General features: G+C 42.7%; 1 protein-coding gene across 1 annotated transcript; it reads right to left on the minus strand.

The window, feature by feature from the left end:
• Positions 1-1,177: 1,177 nt before the first annotated feature.
• On the minus strand, positions 1,178-4,210 carry LOC147902917 (P-loop containing nucleoside triphosphate hydrolases superfamily protein). Its single transcript, XM_087374028.1, has 2 exons — positions 2,498-4,210; positions 1,178-2,356 (listed from the first exon to the last, which is right to left on the minus strand). The coding sequence occupies exons 1-2, from the start codon at positions 3,663-3,665 to the stop codon at positions 1,938-1,940; spliced, it is 1,587 nt and encodes a 528-aa protein (XP_087230154.1). The 5' UTR covers positions 3,666-4,210; the 3' UTR covers positions 1,178-1,937.
• Positions 4,211-18,353: the final 14,143 nt, after the last annotated feature.

Here is an 18,353-nt window from a genome sequence, read left to right on the forward strand (position 1 = left end):
TCCCCCCATCTCTTCTCCTTTCCCTTCTCTCCCCCCTTCTCTTCCCTCCCCCCATCTTCTCCTTTCCTAACTTCCTTACTTCCCCACAATCTATAGGAACCAGAAAAGGAAGGTATCCTCAAAGATTAAAAAAGGAAGATGATGCTACTGAGGCATTAGCAAACAACATAGAGCACGTCGACATTCATGAGACCATCTTGGAACATGTTTCATGAAGTCTTCAAAGACACGTGTCTACAGAATTTGCTACAAGATGAGGTTCAATCCCATAATAGTAAGCATCATTATGTCTACAAAATTCCAGTACCCATTTTCAGGATTTCAGTAGACCTTGTTCAAGCACTATCATAGGGACCAACCTTCAATGCCCACAAGAAGAGTAGCATTAATATATTACCTAGAAACCTATCTATTACCCAGTACAGATAGTACATGATCTAAGCATAATCCCTGCTTTAGTTTTAAAAGAATTAAAATATACAAAAATCTGGAATCCCAATAACAAAGCAAACTTCCCTCATGAAATTTAGTCCAATACAGACCTAAAGAATTGCATAACTGACCTTGCACCAAGAATAAGGAGCCTAAGAATTGATAAGCAATCAATCCATGTTTTACCTATACACAAAATGGTTGAATCAAGCTGTGCTTGTGCTCCTCCCTATTTTCTTGTGTGTCCTTCAGGTATTGAAACACCCTCTTTACTGCAATAGGTTGTGCATGTCTTAAGGGTAGGTTGGAGAGTTTTAAAACACAGTAAAGAACATTGCTTACAGTAACTAACAAGCCTGCACATATTGAATTTATTTCATGAGCTGCAGATTCCCTGCCACGTGTAAAACCAAACTGGCAATTTAAAAAAACACATCTTTTAACTTATGTCTTGAAAGCTGCATTTGTGCTTTGTGATTTGATTTTCCAAAAAAATGTTGTGTAGCGTGAGAAAATTTATCACCAATGTGAGGTTTTCCTTCATTCCTTACACTGACCAACGCATCAATGCAGTCAGTGATGATGTTAAATGGACATTGAAAATAAAATCTTATGGGCAATCTATACGAATTTCAAGGAGTAAACTTTCCTCATGTACCTAGCTGTACCAGTAACTTGAGGTGATCTTTAACTAATGATGTGGGGAATGAACGCTGTACCACATGCCTTCCATGCTAGAAGGGGCCCTAATAATACAGATGAATCAAGAGGCTTCCAAACAGCTTTATGATATACAAAAGCGTAGCACAGGTCTTTGTGACACCCAAAATCCGCCTTTGTGTACTTACATAAAAGCTAAATATGCCAAATTTATGCTATATAATAATTCCAATCATGTACTCAGACTATTGAGTGTTGCAGACGGGACCAAAGATTGTCATGATTCAGATTCAACCTTAAAAATAACCTTCCCTTTGCAAACTGGCACAGAGATCAGCAGAAGCAACCAATCTTCAATCTGCTAATTCATGTCATAAATTAAAAAATCTCATTTTCATCTCTTCAAAGAAGATGAATAAGGTCACTGCTTTCCCCAAAAAAAGGGCAGCTTCCACAGTCAGAAGTCCTTATGGTCACCACCAACAAATTCCAGAGATGTATTAAAATAGTCATGGCATTTCTTGCCCAATATACTCAGGGTCTGCACCCAAACTAGCTGCAATTCTTCCAGGCTTCATCTTGGCATGAGCTTTGCAAAAGTTTGTGGACAAGGCAGACCCCTGCGAAGTTGGAACATATGTTTCGCCAGACACCCACTTTGAATACACATGCCCTAAAACCATTTTGGCCAGAATCAACCCCCTTCATGTGCACTCAAAAGAATACATGCTGCAGTTGTACTTGCTACGTATCATCAAGAACTTCAACGTGCAAGATGCAGATGAATTAAGCAATAGCATCCAGATGCATGTCTAATCCAGATCAAACGATGTTACACGCAGTCATCAGGTAGAATCTTTAGCCAGTAACTTGGGAGCACCACGGTGCCTTTTCTTTTGGGCCAAAGGCTGCACTAAAATCGACTTATGCTGAGGAATGTGCCTCTTTTTTCTATTTTTAGGAAGAGACAACATCCAGGAGGGTACCTCACATCCAGAAGCCACAATGACATTCACAACTGACCGCAAAAAAGGGACATCATCTTCAGTATACAAAGTAACAGCTTCCCCTGGTCTTCCTGCCCTTCCACTGCGCCCTATACGATGTATGTATGCAGCTGTCGTGCTAGGAAAATCAAAGTTGATGACGCAATTGACACCCTTGAAATCCATTCCTCGAGCCATGAGGTCAGTTGCTATAAGAACCCAGGTTTTACCCTCTCGAAAACAATCCACAGCTCTTTCCCTCTGGGCTTGAGTCAAATCTGCATGAATACAATCAGCCTTTACATCCTCAAAAACAAGTTCCCTGTATAGTTCCTTTGCCCGCTCCTTGCTTTGAACAAAGAGTAGAATTGGGGGCTGTAAACTCTCCTGGAACAACTGTCTTAAAGCCAAAATCTTACCTTCCTCACTTCCAACGAACAATAATTTTTGTCGAATTGTCTGAGATGCTGAGTTTTTTTCACCCACAACGATTCTCACAGCATCGTGCATAATACTGCGGGCAAGCTCTTCGACAGAATCGGGTAAAGTGGCACTAAAGAGAGATCTCAGAATCAGAGGGTTTGTACAGGCATTGACTACTGCATCAATCTGCTCCACAAATCCAAGCTCAAAGAGTTTGTCAGATTCGTCCAGCACGAGATATTGTACTCTGCTGAGATCGATCCTAGACTGATTCAGGACATAATCAAGTCGTAGTGGTGTTGAAATTAGAACATCACAAGGAAGGTTTGCGAAATCCCCACATCGTGATAGGCTTTTGGTCATCAACCTTATTCTAAACTTCTTGCCTTTAGCTAACATCTTGCATTCCTCGGTTATCTGCTTGGCCAACTCACGAGTGGGACACAGAATCACAGCTCGAACACCCTCTCTACTAGGGACTTTTAGCTTTAGGAGGAACGGAAGCAAAAAAGCCAAGGTCTTGCCAGAACCTGTTGGAGCACAAGCAAAACACTCCCTGCCGGAAAGAAGAACTGGGATAGCTTGACGCTGGATCGGGGTTGGTTCCTTGTATCCAGCTTTGTGTATGTTGTCCATTAAGTAGGGTTTACAACCATATAACGATCTCAGCTCTTCAAAATTCCCAAGGGGAAATGCAATATCACGGCCTGCAACATGGATACGATGTTGCTTTCGAATAAATCCTGCAAGCTCCGATTTTCTGCATTGTTGCTGCTTCTCCTGTACCTTCATTTCCTCCTCATTGATCTTTGCTTCACTGAAATCAGACGGATGTTGTAAAGGTTTAAAGAGGTTCGTAGACTCTTCCTCCCTGCCTTTCTTCCGCTTCTTTCGAAGACTAGCAGAAACATTGTTGCTCAATACGTTATCCGCATGCGACAAGTTCGCATTCACAGGACTGAACCCCTCGCCCAAGTTTCTTAGGTCTCGCGAAGCAAAATCTCCGTTGGAAGGAGGATGCGGATGCAATGTGTCCCCGTTTTCAAAGCCAACCATGGAGTCATGCTGAGGCTCAGGGGGCACTTTCCGTTGGAATTTTTTGAAATCAGATGCGAATTTCTTCTTATCGAAGTGCAAGCCACCAAAGAGAAATGAGGAGTCCATGGAGAGACAAACCTGGCAGGAAGGGAACGCATAAAGAGATGGAGCAGCAGCGGCAGAGACCGGATCGAAGGCTTTGAAGGTAGAGTGTGCGAAGAGATCAGTGAGTCTTTGGGAGAATGAAAGCTTGCAAGAAGACAATGATCTCCAACATACAAATTTCAACTCTCAACCTTAAACCCTTAAACCCTTAAACCCAACCCTCACACTCCCATCACGACCTAACTATAGTCAGTCACCTCCCTGGCCATAACGGAGAGAGCGCTGCCGCCACGAGCCGCTAAGTCCAACATTCCAGCTTCAAACATGAATTCCGTCCCCATGTGTAGCAGCAGCTGGGACCAAATTGTACCCTGACGTGGGCTCCCCTTCCCTCAAGCTGCAATCTGGTCCCCCTATCCATCAATGGGAGAGGATCTTCCCTCCTAGCAGTCCAATGTTGGGTACGGACCACAACTCCATCTATGCTTGCCCAAATGATTGTATTCTTTACAAGGATGCATTTAAGTATGCCATAGCTTGTCCAAAATGTTGAGCACTATGATATAGGCAAGATATACAAGAGAGAAGAAAGGTTTGCTACATATGCCTATTATAACTAGGCTAAAGCACATCTTTGTTGCCCTTCATTGGCCCAACTTATAGATTGGCAAGTTCAAATTTGCTCAATAGATGGCATGCTGAGAACCTTGACTCATGAAGGCATGGTGCTACATAGAGAGCAAGTCACCTAAAAATGATCTTTGCCATGTATAAATATGGGTGATGTTGATCCCTTCGATCATCAATTCACATCTCAGTCTACATGTCAAGTGATAGTAATGGACTACAATATTCCTCCATGGCTTACTATGAAGAAGGGACATCCCATTCTAGCCTTAATAGTGCCAAGAGGAAGAACATGGACATGTACCTTACACCATCTTCAAGTGGCATGGCACTCAAGTGTATGATATCTAATGCCCCATTATTGAAAGTGACTTGAGGTTATGAGGGATTTTATTGTGGACCATTCATGATTATCCCAAGCTCAAGGATATTAGTGCAAAGATATTATGCTTGCCCAGTTTGTGAAGATAGTTTCAAGAGGCAACACTTTGTGGAGATAGTTTGGAAAGGAACCACCTATGCATCACGAAAAATAGTGCATGACTATCCCAAGCTACACAACTGTGCAAGTGTGTGGTAGCAAGTGTTTTCTTCTCAAGTATGCCAATGTCAACTAGTTAGCTCCCTCTTTTTTCTCAGATGTATTGTTTGTTATTGCATCTTGTGATTGGGGTTATGGGACTGATGAATGCATTCAAGCCAAGGTCTTCCAACCAAATGGATTGCCAAATTACTACATCAATCCGAAACCACCGAAACCCGACCTCATAGGTGTATCGAAACAAGTTGAAGTATGTCAGGCCCTAGACATTTCCAAAGTCGACCAATTATCCAAAATTGTAAACACTTCTCAACTTTGAACCAGCCAGAATGTTCAAAGAGCAATGATCTCTACAGGTCAAAACTCACATTAAATTGAATAGTCAAGGCAAGCTCATGGAACTTGTTTTTATCTCTTCTGAAACATTTGATTGTCAGATGATGCTTGCACTAATTATTGATTGAAATATTTGCTAACTCCATGTTCATCAATTCCTGTCATCTGCATGGAGTACTCCTCAATATTGGAGAGCATATCTCTACTTTTTACATTGTATAATGCTATTGACTATGCTAAGTAGAAACTCTTATCATACTAATTAGAAGTATTGACTACGCTGATTAGCACTACTTACTATGCTAAGTCACTAATCAATATGATATTTAGTCGTTATTGAGTATGCTAATTAGAACTACTTAATATGATAATTAGCACTACTATATATGATAATTTTCACTCTGACTATGCTAATTAGCATTACCGAATCAACTATGGCATGAGATTTGTGCAATTAACATATGGGGGATGTATGAGACAAAACTTGGTATCATTGGCTGACATGGAGATTTAATCAATAGAGAACAAGCTCTTGTTGTGTTGAAGATTGATGTCTGGCAAAAATCTTTTGCATTGTGAGCATCACAAACTCTACACCATCCCTCATAAGTCTACTATAAACACTAATTTGACCAACCACCTAAGCAAAAAATGGAGAAAGAGAGACAATCCTAAGCACTCTTCGATATGCAGCCAATCAAATGCACTACTGTAGTAGCTAATCAAATGACATAAGTTGGAAGTTTTCCATAATCTTAGACACAAATATCTTCACTAGTGATTGATCATACACCATGCCCACCATGGTGTCGTGATAGTTTTTGAAGACAGTTTGGGTACTACAACAATTAGCAACACTATCTAATCCTTTTCCCAAAAGCATGCAACAAGTTGCACATATAGCATATCTTGATGCCACCACTTATTCTTTTCCTTTTAGACTTGGCGTTATGGATAGCGTGTTTAGTGATGCAAAATCATGCATGGTTCCTGATTGATCTTGTTTGTCATTCAAAGCATTACTTAGTTTTAGCTTGCAATTAATTGCTAGTTTGTAGATTGTATTGAGCAACCAAAGAGGCGAATCAATCTAATTAAATAGTGAAAGATGCAATGATATGATACAGCGGCCCATCATTTATACGGAATTATGAGGTAGCAAAGAAAAGAGATAAATAGGCACGAAACAAATGCAAGAGGGAGGGTAGTGACATGGAGTTGACAAAGTGCAAAAGCAAGGAATCGTAAATGATATTGTAAGCCTCTTCTCTCTTTTTCTCATTCTCTTTCATTGAGTCTTCTTACTCTTTCTTGCTAAGTTGTCTTGTGATTGCCACTCCTCCCCTACCCCTATCTCCTCCCTCTCATGTTCTGATTCCCCTTTTCCTCCTTTCTCCCCTCTCTTTCCTCCCCTCACGAAATCACTTGCACACGATATGATAGATGCTTGGGTGACACAAGCGGTGGTTTGTGCATACAAATTTCCCCAAGGAGTTTTTCGAGAGTAGACGCTTTGACAACATTCCCCCAAGATCCCCACGACACGTGAGTCAGACTTCACAATTTTGGCACCATTGCTGGGGAGTTAGAGGTATGCTTTTGTATTGCACAAGCTTTCTATCATTATCCACCCATTACACAATGCTTCTAGCTTATCTAGACGTGTTTTTAGTGGAGTGTAGGCTAGTTTTGGAGAAGAAAGTTGTGATTTTGGAGTAGGAAATGTAGAAACAACCACTTTCATCCATAGAGTGTTTTTGCACATTTGAGCTTGTTTTTGATGTTTTTTGTTGCCACATTGTAGAAGTAGCTAATAGGGCTGATTGCTAAGGTGTGTGTGGTGTCACATTTCACTTGGAAACACTAAAAGATGAGTTTGAATTAGTCCAAGTGGACACAAGAGTGTGTTCTCAACCACCACCTTCAAAAATCCTCATTTTGATGCTTTTAAGTGGTTAATTTGAGTGAGATTTAAGTAGGTAGAATATGTAGTATAGCACTCATTTGGGCTCATAGACTTTGAACAAAAACTCTAAAATTCTTAATGGGTACCAAAAACCAATTTGTGACTTTGCCAGACTGGGAGTTGCTGCTATAAAATTAATGGAGCAACTCAGTTAATCACTGCTATATAACACAACGACTGCCAATTGGCCACCCACCCCCACCCACCTCGCCTAACCCCACATGGTAGTTAATGAACTCACAACTATCACTTCAGACGTCAACCCCCACTTTAAGGCTAATGCAGTGACTTGTGACCCATTGCTTTATGAGTCACTGCTATAATGAGTTGTTTCTATATTTACTCGCTGCTATAATCAATTGCGCTACTTTATTCACCCATTGCGTTAAGAGTCATTGCTATGTTGGTAATGTAGCGATTGTTGCTTTATTGCTAACGTAGCGACTCACCGATTTGCTACTTTAAGGCTAACACAGTGCTTTAAAGGTCAAAAGGGTGTAGAGACTGAATATGACTGAGCAGCTAGGTTGGAATAGGAGACACATGCACCTAAGGTCTAAGAGGGTGATATGTATTGAACCCAAACCAGAGGATAGCACTTCCAACATCATCCGAACCGGTCCATCTAGTGCCACATTGCCGGTTCCATTTGGTATCTTGATCTTGAGCTCATATTTGGTACACGGATTTGGTACATGGTCCCGCACACACACAGTCCTCAAGTTCAAAGGACACTATGAACTTTGACATTGAAATGGGGGAGAACTTGAACCCGCGAATCCTAGAGCCTTCATGGCTCCCAAATCTAGCTCTATAAGGCCCCAATCCCCCATTCTTCCACCATAGCCTTGCATTTGAGGGAGTCGTTCTCTAATCTAATGGGACGGTTTGGATTGGCTAACCACGACCAAATCAATCCATTCGCTAGGCAAAATAGGGTGGCTGAGGAGCACCAAGACCCACCACCAATTGTAGTATCTAGTAATGCACCAAGCAACCCTGTATTCACATCAGCAAAAGAACCTTTTAGGCTATGTGTACAGTTCTATGAGGGAGAGCCATCCTTCATAAGCACTTTTGAGCCATGGGTACCGAGGTATTGGCCTCCTAGTTTAGAGGGACGAAGGAATTACTAGATGGACTTTGGGGTAATACCTTTCCACAATCAATAACCCCTCATCCCAATCTTTTTGCAACTTGGGTGAGAGCTCTGGAGGACACTTCCTTTCCCACGACTTTATATTATAGGCTAATTCCTAACGTGAACACACCCGTACCAAGGCCAATACCGATAAGACTAGTAGATCCAAGCCCACTATGCATATTGGCTCCAGGTCCCACTATCCATCCCAATCCCTATTAGGTCGACAAACTTTTATAGTCCAGCACCCAACTTTGGTATGTTGCTAGTCCCACAAGCACCTCTGCCATGCCACTTACTGATGAGGCGATGAGGATCCTAGTGCAAGCACTAGGATAGTAGGAAGGGGGGTGGTGCCGCAAGTGGTCATGGGGAGGGACACTAGTGCTTTACGAAGCTACCCGGTCTCATGATCTTTAAGCTCATCACTAAGTTCTTAGGTGAAGGAGATCATGTCTCCCATGTCAAAAGGTTTGAGCAGATCTGCGAGACCTTTGGAGACATTTGTGACTTGGATAAAGTGAATGCTTTTGGGCTTGGGCTTGATGGCAAGGTAGTCCAATGGTACACGGCCCTAGGGTCTGAAGAAAAGTAAGACTTCATGCATCAAAATGTGAATTTAATAAACAATTAGCCAATGTCTTGTATTGGATATAGAGGAAAGTTTACCTAATAGGGACCATATCAATATGTTGTCTATTTTGGCATTTACCATTGATTTCTATAAGCAAAGATTGATTTGTTTTGGAATTAATTCATTTTAAAGAAAGTGATGTACTTACTATTTAGATTTTGTTGGATTGGTGGGATGTAAGAGTGATTCATTAGGGAGGGTTTTTTAGAGTTTCAAAAACCAGTCATTTGCACATGCATGTAATGTGGACTATTCCATTCAAGAAGTCCTATGAAACTTTTGACTTGTGTGGAAGATTTCATTGGTGATCTCACTTATCTTGGTGGAGAGAGAGAACTTGATTATGGAGGATTACAAAAAATTGAATGAGTAAAAGTGAGTGAAGATAGGATGCGTATTTACTAATGATGCATTGGCAATGACATAGGTCCAACCCTCTCATGGACTTTTGAAGAACTTAGACAATTGCTAAAATAAGGATTTGTCAATCTATTTTTTTTTAAAATTGTGCTTTTTGGCTCGCTCAATTTTTCTTGCTTGCTTTTTTTGGTTCGCTCACTTTTCCTCGCTCGCTTTTTGGTAATCCTCGAATTAAACATCTAAATTCCCGATGTGAACCACACAAGAGATGAGTGATGAGCGGCTGCTACCTCAATTCCTCATCATACTAAGGGATGCTAAGTTGCATGATCATCTGTTCACTGTAAATCCCACATCCTTCGAGTTGTGCAACAAGACTACCATGCTCCTGGATGACAAAATGAAGGATAAGGTGCATCCCAAGAAATAACTTGTGGCTCCTTCAATAGTGTCTCATTTTGGCAAGTCCAGTAGCTTTATCAAGACCAAGGATGTTGTCCAAGGGGCTAAGGGCACAAACATGGATGAGGTAGCCATGGACCTGCTGAATCGAGTAGCCCAACAACTCAAGAGTGGGTTGGGCAGAGAAGGCCCAAGTAATCCACACTTGTTTCCAAGGCAAGACAACATGTGGTATGGAATATGCATGGGCAACCACACAATGAATGAGTGCCCTTGCCTACGGGAAAGGCCAGCTGTGCTCATTGTGCTAGGTGGGGAAATCATGAAACTTCACAATGTCGATACCCCAAGCTGATGCCCCCACACATGTACCAACAAGGCTAGCCGTTGTCCTTACTGGCACCACCTAACCAGTATAATTAGGGCCAAATAGCCTTACAAGGAGCCCCCTAAGACAACCAAGGGCCATTACGGGCTTAGAATTTGCCATTGCCACTGCCAGTTCTAGGTCCACAACCCCCACCACCACGAATTTACTCCCATACACCAAGTAATCATCAAGGAGCCATCAAGCGAGTGGGAGGACCCTTACTATGCCTTGTCAACATTTGAACCATCTGATATGGAGTATATTTGCTTTCACCTCTGATATGGAGTATATCTTGGACACAGTTTCCATGATCATTGATGATCAGCAGATTAGTCTACATGACATTCGAACATCGAATCAATCATATCGCATTGCATCATGCTTGGATCCAGTTATCACCACCACCTCTTTCAATCAACAGATCAGCACAAGGATACCTATGCATCAATGCAGTCCTGCCCCAGTGCAGTGGACATCATCAAGTTCAGCAACTTGGGGAGACTCAGTGTTTTAGTATGCACTTATGGTTGTCGTACGAGTCAGATTAGTCATTATATTATGTAGGATGAGTAGTATATTCCAGTGTATTAGACGGCTCTAGCAATGTAGCCGCTAGGGACATGAATGCCATGAATCACAAACCGGCAATCCAATGTTATCTTGCCAAGGTTTGCATCATGCTAGTGAGTGTCCATACAAAACAATGGCCAACTAGGCCATAGCCTGTTATAAATGCCAAGGACCACAATTTCTTAAGGACTATCCATACAAGGATGATCAACCCGTACCTGGGATAACCACAACCAATTCAAACAATTCCCTGTGTTTGGGTTGTGGGCTGGATCATCTATATAAAGATTGCCCCATGAGGAGAACTCCTAGACTCGGTCCTAATCCAAAGGCTAGCATTAACTTGCTGAGTATTGAGAGAGGCTAGGTGTCCTTAATATAATTGAATTTGATCACGATGGCCAAGCTAAGGCCATGAGTAAGTATCTCCACAAACAAGCTTATACAGAGAAGGCAATTGCCTCCCAGTCTAAGGGCAAAGGCCAAATGAGTGCAGTTAAGGTAGGGAAAGGTTCAAACCGTCCTCATCTAGAGTGGTTTAGATGAAGAGACCACAACGATCTCCACCTCAACATCATCACGCACAATCAATCTTCAACCCCACTATACCATGGCTGGAGGATAGGCTTAGGGTAGGTGAAACAATTTCGCATAGATGGGATGCAAGCCCAGTTGGTCAAAATTAATACCCCAGCCCAAGCATAGAAAAGCAACGCCTGGCAGAGGCACAGGTCTCTTCATCTAGAGTGGTTTAGATGAAGAGACCACAACGATCTCCACCTCAACATCATCACGCACAATCAATCTTCAACCCCACTATACCATGGCTGGAGGATAGGGTTAGGGTAGGTGAAACAATTTCGCATAGATGGGATGCAAGCCCAGTTGGTCAAAATTAATACCCCAGCCCAAGCATAGAAAAGCAATGCCTGGCAGAGGCACAGCACAGTTAGTTCGAGAATGTCATGAGAGATTTGAGCAACAGCTCAAGACTAGCAAAATCATGGACACCATCCACCCCAACTGTCAAATTCCAAAAAGAACCTTAAATCCCTTGCCTACCCTAAATAAGGTGGATGAGATAGTCACAAATAGCACCTCATGGGGGAAGTCCTATTGCATCATAATGTGTTTGATGAGGACCCTACTGGCAACATGTTGTAGATGAGGACCTCATACAGTTTTAGGGGTTGAAGAACCACAGTTGGAAGGCTGAGAATCGATTGGCCAGCCGTGGGATGTTGTCGGTCTTGCTGCCTTCTTGTCCACATAGATAAAGATGCCCATAACTACCATGTTAAGAGGAAATCCCATCCTTTGGAGAGATCTCTCCGATTTTATGAATGGAAAGATGGTCAACCCAGAAGAAGTGGACACCCAGGTCATTGAAGCCCCGCACAAGGAGCCAAATGTGCTAAGTTACCAGTCCAATAAGCTGGGCTAGTGCTTCAAGAGCAATGACACGAATGCTGTAATTCTAATATTTGGCAAAAATAAGAAGGCCACGGCTATCTTGGATGGCGGAGCGAGTGTCAGCATCATCACAAAGCAGTGCTAGGCAGTATGGGGAAATTTCAAAATGGACATCACCAAAATGGGGAAAGCTAGTGGGAGTCCTAAAGGACATAAAGATCCAAACCTTTGGTCTCACCTACCATGTTTGGTTTGTGGTGATGAACTTCCACAGGTAGCTGGATGGCTATGATGTCATCCTAGGCAGACCTTTTATGCATGCCACAAGTCTAGTACATGATTGGGCCTCTATAGGATTTATTTGCTCAAGGATGAGCAAATTGTAAGGGTCAACCTACAGACCTGGAAGGCACACCCCATGACTGGAAATCTATTTGCGATCGATTTGACTCAGAGAACTACCCCCATAAATGTGTTCCAAGCCTATAATAAAAAGGATATGGGTGAGGACTGAGATGCGCACTGGTATGCTCCATTGTTGGAGCTTGAGTTCTCCCAAAATTGGATGCATGTCTTGGCAACTATAGATGCACTTGAAAAGATAGGGACCAAGATGGTGGCTTACAATCCTAAGGGGCCAGGCATGGTAGTTCCCATCAACATTGGGGATGGGCAAGAAGCAAGTTTTTTGCATGAGTTTTGAAGCGAGTTTTATTCGGCAACCACCACATTTTTTTCTACCTATTCCACTTGTGGCACCTCTCTCTCTCTCTCTCTCTCTCTCTCCATCTCTCTCTCTCTCTCTCTCTCTCTCCATCTCTCTCTCTCTCTCTCTCTCTCTCTCTCTCTCTATCCTGTGTGTGTGTGCGTGCATACCCCCCCCTATGTGTGTGTGTGTGTGTGGGGGGGGGCTATGTGTGTGTGTGTGTGTGCATAACCCCCATGGATGATTTTTTCCTATTAATTTCATTAAGAAGTGAAACTTTTATATTGGTGTCGAAAGTTTTATGCCCTTAAAAAAATAAAGGTTTGAAAAATTTGCCAAGATTTGAAACTTTTATGAGAAAAAATTTAAAGTTTTGCAAGGATTTACAACTTTTATTTAAAATTCAAAAGAATATATATGCAATTGTAGTATGTTCTACAAATATTGTGAAATTTAAAAAAATAGCTCGATAAACTTTTGCTAAGATTTTATATTAATATATAAGTATAGCTTCGATAAAAACATCCCTGACAACCCCTCTCTCTCTCTCTCTCTCTCTCTCTCTCTCTCTCTCTCTATCTCTCTTTATTTCACGAATGCAGACAAAGAAATCACATGCAAGCACTAGACATAAGTCCATGCTACTTGATTTTAAACCAAAAATTTAGTACTTCGAGTCTCAAACAATAATAATTTTAATGATATTTCAAAGCAACATTACAATTTTGTTTATTCTTCCATGGGCGGCACATGGAAGGGGTTTTTGGACACAAAATCCTCAACTGTCCCGGTATGGTTTGGCATTCGGTGTAGATAGGGCAAGAGACTTGAGTGGAGAACTGTATCCATGCAATCCCCCATAAAAGTGGGTCAGACAATGTACGTGTTTGTGAGATTTCAATCCATCTTCTCTGCATTGTCATCCACAAACAACGTTGCTAAAGGGTTAAAGTGTTGCCAATCGATGTCGGCCAAGCGCTTCCTAAACTTGGGCTTCACATGCCCCTGTCCTCTTCCTAAATCTGTGACCTGTGTGGTACATTTATTCTGGCTATACTCAAACACAAAGAAGGGTGTGTAGCCAATGGCTTGGCGACATTCTCCCTTAAGCAAGCCAACAATCTCTGCAGATTGTCTTGTTGTACCGAGCTCCAAATAGCCACATCAAACTGCCTCCCCACCTCATGTAGGAACTCGGGTACACCAGGTCTTAGCAGGATCTAGTGGCTCTACAACTCTAACGCCTTGGACGGCAAGGCACCCTGCGTCTTTAGCCTCCTATACAGCAACACCCCGTTCAAATAAAAAATAACCAGCTTCCTCGAAGCTGGGGGCAACTGTTAGCCACAAGCCTGATGAGATTACAAAAATGCAATATTGCATAAAGGAAAAACCAGTGAAAAACCCTTTTATGATTACAACTCATACCTCTCTCTTTCCCTGCACACATATTGTGGTTTCTGAGTGCACCACCTGTGAGCAAAAAAACATCCACTTCTTTTGGCATCCCGTTTCTTCACATAAATGCCTATCCTCCCCAATCTTTATGAGAAGGGCCTCCAATCCTTTCATTGTCCCTATGAATATAAGGACACCATTGTCTGCAAGCACTCGATCGACAAGATCGAATGCATTGTAAGCATTTTGTCCAAAATCGTTCCACCACTGAACGACATCCCCTAGTCCAAATATCGGTGATGCATCAGGGAGGCGAACCACCACGATTTTGCATGAGCTATCTATGCTCTAACCATCTACCTCTAAACACTTCCCGTGGTTCACCTACCCCAGAGACTCCAATAACCAGCTGAAGTTCTCATAATTTCGCTCATTTTGTAGCGAACTTCCTGCTTGGAATGGATTGCATATAATAAATTGCCTTTTCAGTGGAATGTGCTTGGTGGATGTCTCCATGTGCATAGACATCTCACATGCAACATCAAGATGCCTCTCTCAGACCTCCTTGCCCCTAGCTGTGTTCAAGAAACTCATAGTTACAAGTGCCTCAACAATGGATTATTGATTTGCATGGATCTTGTTGCTCTAGACCTTATTACAAGTGGATTGTTCGCACTCTCTTGGTAGGTCCTCCTCATTCTCTTTGTGTCCACCTAATGCTTGTATGTTTGCAATTGTGGCCACATCAACTCTAGCTACAACAGCTAATGAAAATTATGTTTTAAAATGCTAATTAGGATAATAATCAAAAAATAAAGGAGCATGCTACTTGCATGTTTGGGTTGGATGTGTGGACGTAGTTGTACCCCCACCTGCACTGGTGGATTGAGGGCCAACTGGCAGTGGTCCCACTTGACTACTTTGTGTCAGTAATTTTTCAAGCGCCTGCCTTGTTGCATCTAGGAATTATGCCACACAAAGGTCCTCCTCACCTTGATCTCCGCATTGAGCTTTTCCCCTTGCAACTCCTATTTGGGTGCTTCCAACTTGTGCAGCTAGTGGCTCCATTTCTGCAGAAGCTAATACATTGCCAATTATTTGAGGCCCTCTAAAAAAATAAAAAACGTCCATGTGACTCAATCCAAATCAATTTTTGTCACAATCTTCTGTTGTACCTTTAGGTGCAAGATTGTCCAAGTCTATCGGGTTTATCTGGCCTCCCGATCTTTTTTTTTGCCACCTTGTTCTTTCAACCTCTTTCTTGCCCACTCTAGTAGATGCAGGCACCCCCACCTTGCTTGCTTCACTTTCCTGTAGTGTAGAGTCCTTTGTAAGTACATAAAATAACCTGGAAGAGAAATCTTTTGGGAGACACTTGAGCTTGTACATACCGTCATTGTAGGCTTCTGCGGTTCTTTGGGTCCCCTTTGTTTGTCGTATGTCATCTACATTTCTTTCTCCTCTCGTGGGTGCTTCAAGAATAGTGGGCACTTCTTGTACACTTCCTCCGGCCACTTTTGATCCAACTAGAACTGCTCATATATTGATGTGTCTGAATCATTTATTGTGGCCCAATCCTTGCACTCGCCTGGAAAATGGCTCACGGCCTGGTTCGCCACTTCTACAGACATGAAACTGGCACATCCAAAAGGTTGAGCCCACTAGGTTAGTCTCTCCACTATGAAACACAAATATATCTCACAAAAAATAGTGTGTCATGAAAGCATACTGATACACATGCCGCTCCCTGTGTTTGCGCTTGGTTTCCTACGTGTGTCTAAAGAACTTATTCTCGTCGCACTCAATTGAGTAGAAATTTCTCCAGCGCCGTAAAATGTGGAGTCCAACTTCATGCATTTTGGACCACAGTGCCTCCCGTCTCAGCCAAGTCCTGAAAAAGCACACTTTCATCTACAGAAAAGAGCCCAAAACAAGTGTTTGAGCAATCACAACACGATTCAAAAGCAAAGCAACCTATTCATCATGGGTTTAGGGTGTGCTAAAGCATACGCTCAGGAATTCCCATCATGACACACATCCCCTTGTCGTCGCTTGCCAGAGCTTCCATAGACCTTACTTTATCATCCTCGGTCAACCCCGACGTTGCGAGGGTATATAGCCTCATCACCCCCAGGGGCTTCATCCCCTAGTCTAGAGTGGTGACAGTCCTGCAAACCAAAAGTGGCTTCAATAAAGAATCACTTTGTACACAAGCTTGTCATCTATAATCGTTGTCATTCCACATGTAATCCCCACAATTTACTTACTTGTACCATCTTGCCCCTAGTACAGGGTCAACCAACTTCAGGAGTTGATGCGTATGCTTCAAAAGCTTGTCGTTCACACTATAGTACGCTTTTCTCCATTTCTTTTGAAAGTCAACATCTGACAACTCACTATGGCTATGCATGACTAGACGCAAGTGTTTGTCATACGTGTCTTGCACATGCATTCGTTGCCTTGTCATCAAGCATATTACAAAAACTAGAGAAGGAAAGGGAAAAGTGTCCCATTATCGATCCTTACCTTCCACATCAACTGTGCAATGACTAGAAGAGGGTTTTTGTACCAATGCACTTTCGTAGCTGCCTTCTTCCTGTGGGTGTCCAGCTAGTGTTTCAACTCAGTTGACAATCTTTGGTGGATTGCCACATCTGATATAGCATCCAACACTCTGGCCTCGCAAATGAGGTCCAAAAAAGCGGTGGTGACAAGCCCCTTCTGTGCTAACTTGGAGTCAAAAGCAACATATTAAACAATCCTTAAGTGAGGGCGAGGCAAATAAAGACATAGTGCATTCATCAAGAATCATCGAACTCACCTGTTCGTTCTTGATAATTCAGACAACAAATCTCCTTCATGGCTACTAATGTTGAATCACCCAAATAAATGGACTACAATACCACCCTCTGTGGCGATGGTTCCCATCCCAAATGTAAAATAAGGAATTCGACAAGAATGCCCACTCTGTGTTCCTAATTTCTTCCTCAAATTCTTCGTGCTTTCGGAGCCAGTGCGCATTCTACTCCCTTTTCACATCCTCGTCCACGTCTCTCTTTTGCATCTTTGGTGTGGTGGTGGACACGATGAAGACACCCAAACCTGTCAAGTACCCACTCGAGAAGAATGTTTCTTGCATCTCTTGGGTGCAGGATGTGTTCTAGTGAATATATTGGGAGCAATTGACACGAGGGGATCGAGGGCAGAGGAATATTTTTTTCCACCTACAAGGAATTTTTTTAATTTAGCCCAGACATCCGTTCTCTCTCCGTGCCTTGAGATTATAGACCTTCAAAAGACCAAACTACTCACAGTGAATGATTGTAGCTGGTCCTCAATGCACTCCCACATGATTGTCTTGTCACAGGAGGCGCTCAATACCGTCTCTCCAAGGACACCCTCCTCGTCATCATCCTCGGACTCCTCTTTGGCCAGTCGCTTTGGCGCACGTTGACCTCTGCCTTTGCCGCATCACCCCTAGGAAGAGGGTGTGCTCTCACTTTTGCTACGCTTGTTGAAGGAACTATCCTCATTTTCTTCCTCCTCCTCTTCTTTGATTGAATTGTCTCACATCACAAGTTTCCTCTTTCCTTTGGATTCCCGCTTAGAAGCACTGGCGGTAGCCCCATTAGATGTCACCAAGGCTTCATGGAGTTTCGAGGATAGGCCTCCCATCGATGATGCACTGATAAGAATCTGCACATCCGAGGGATTGAGCCGAATCGTCCTTCTTCGTCTACCTCCCCCTTGCATTGAAGTAGCACCCCTGGGACCACGCAGTCTTCCTCTCGCAGAAGTTGCACCCCTCGTCGGAGGCATGTCCTCATCATCAGGTTGGGCTATATCATTAAGTCTCTATTCATAGAAATTGGTAAAATGGGTTCAAGAAAATCCAACAAAGCCCACTCTAAGTTGATGCAAAGGAAGGACATGATAGAAGAGCTCACCACTTGTTTAACGGGCTGTACGAGTAAGGCGTTCTCTTTGAGGTCCATCAGTCCCATCCTTGTTGATTCCTTTCAATGGGGCTTTATCATACATGCACAAAATGATGACACCAACGTCACTGGACCGAATGCCTTCCGACTCATGTGTCTCACGGATGTGCATCTGAGCCATGGGATCATATTTATCATCATACAAGATGATGATGTCATCTCGCTTGAATACAGGTGATGCCATTCTTGCTAGGATGCGGATTGAGGATATGGTACAAAGTTAGGGTTTGCAAGACCTACATTTATG

The sequence above is a fragment of the Dipteris shenzhenensis genome, chromosome 4 (assembly GCF_047967505.1).
Source record: "Dipteris shenzhenensis isolate YYH24624 ecotype China chromosome 4, Dip_SZ_1.0, whole genome shotgun sequence".
Classification (NCBI taxonomy): domain Eukaryota; kingdom Viridiplantae; phylum Streptophyta; class Polypodiopsida; order Gleicheniales; family Dipteridaceae; genus Dipteris; species Dipteris shenzhenensis.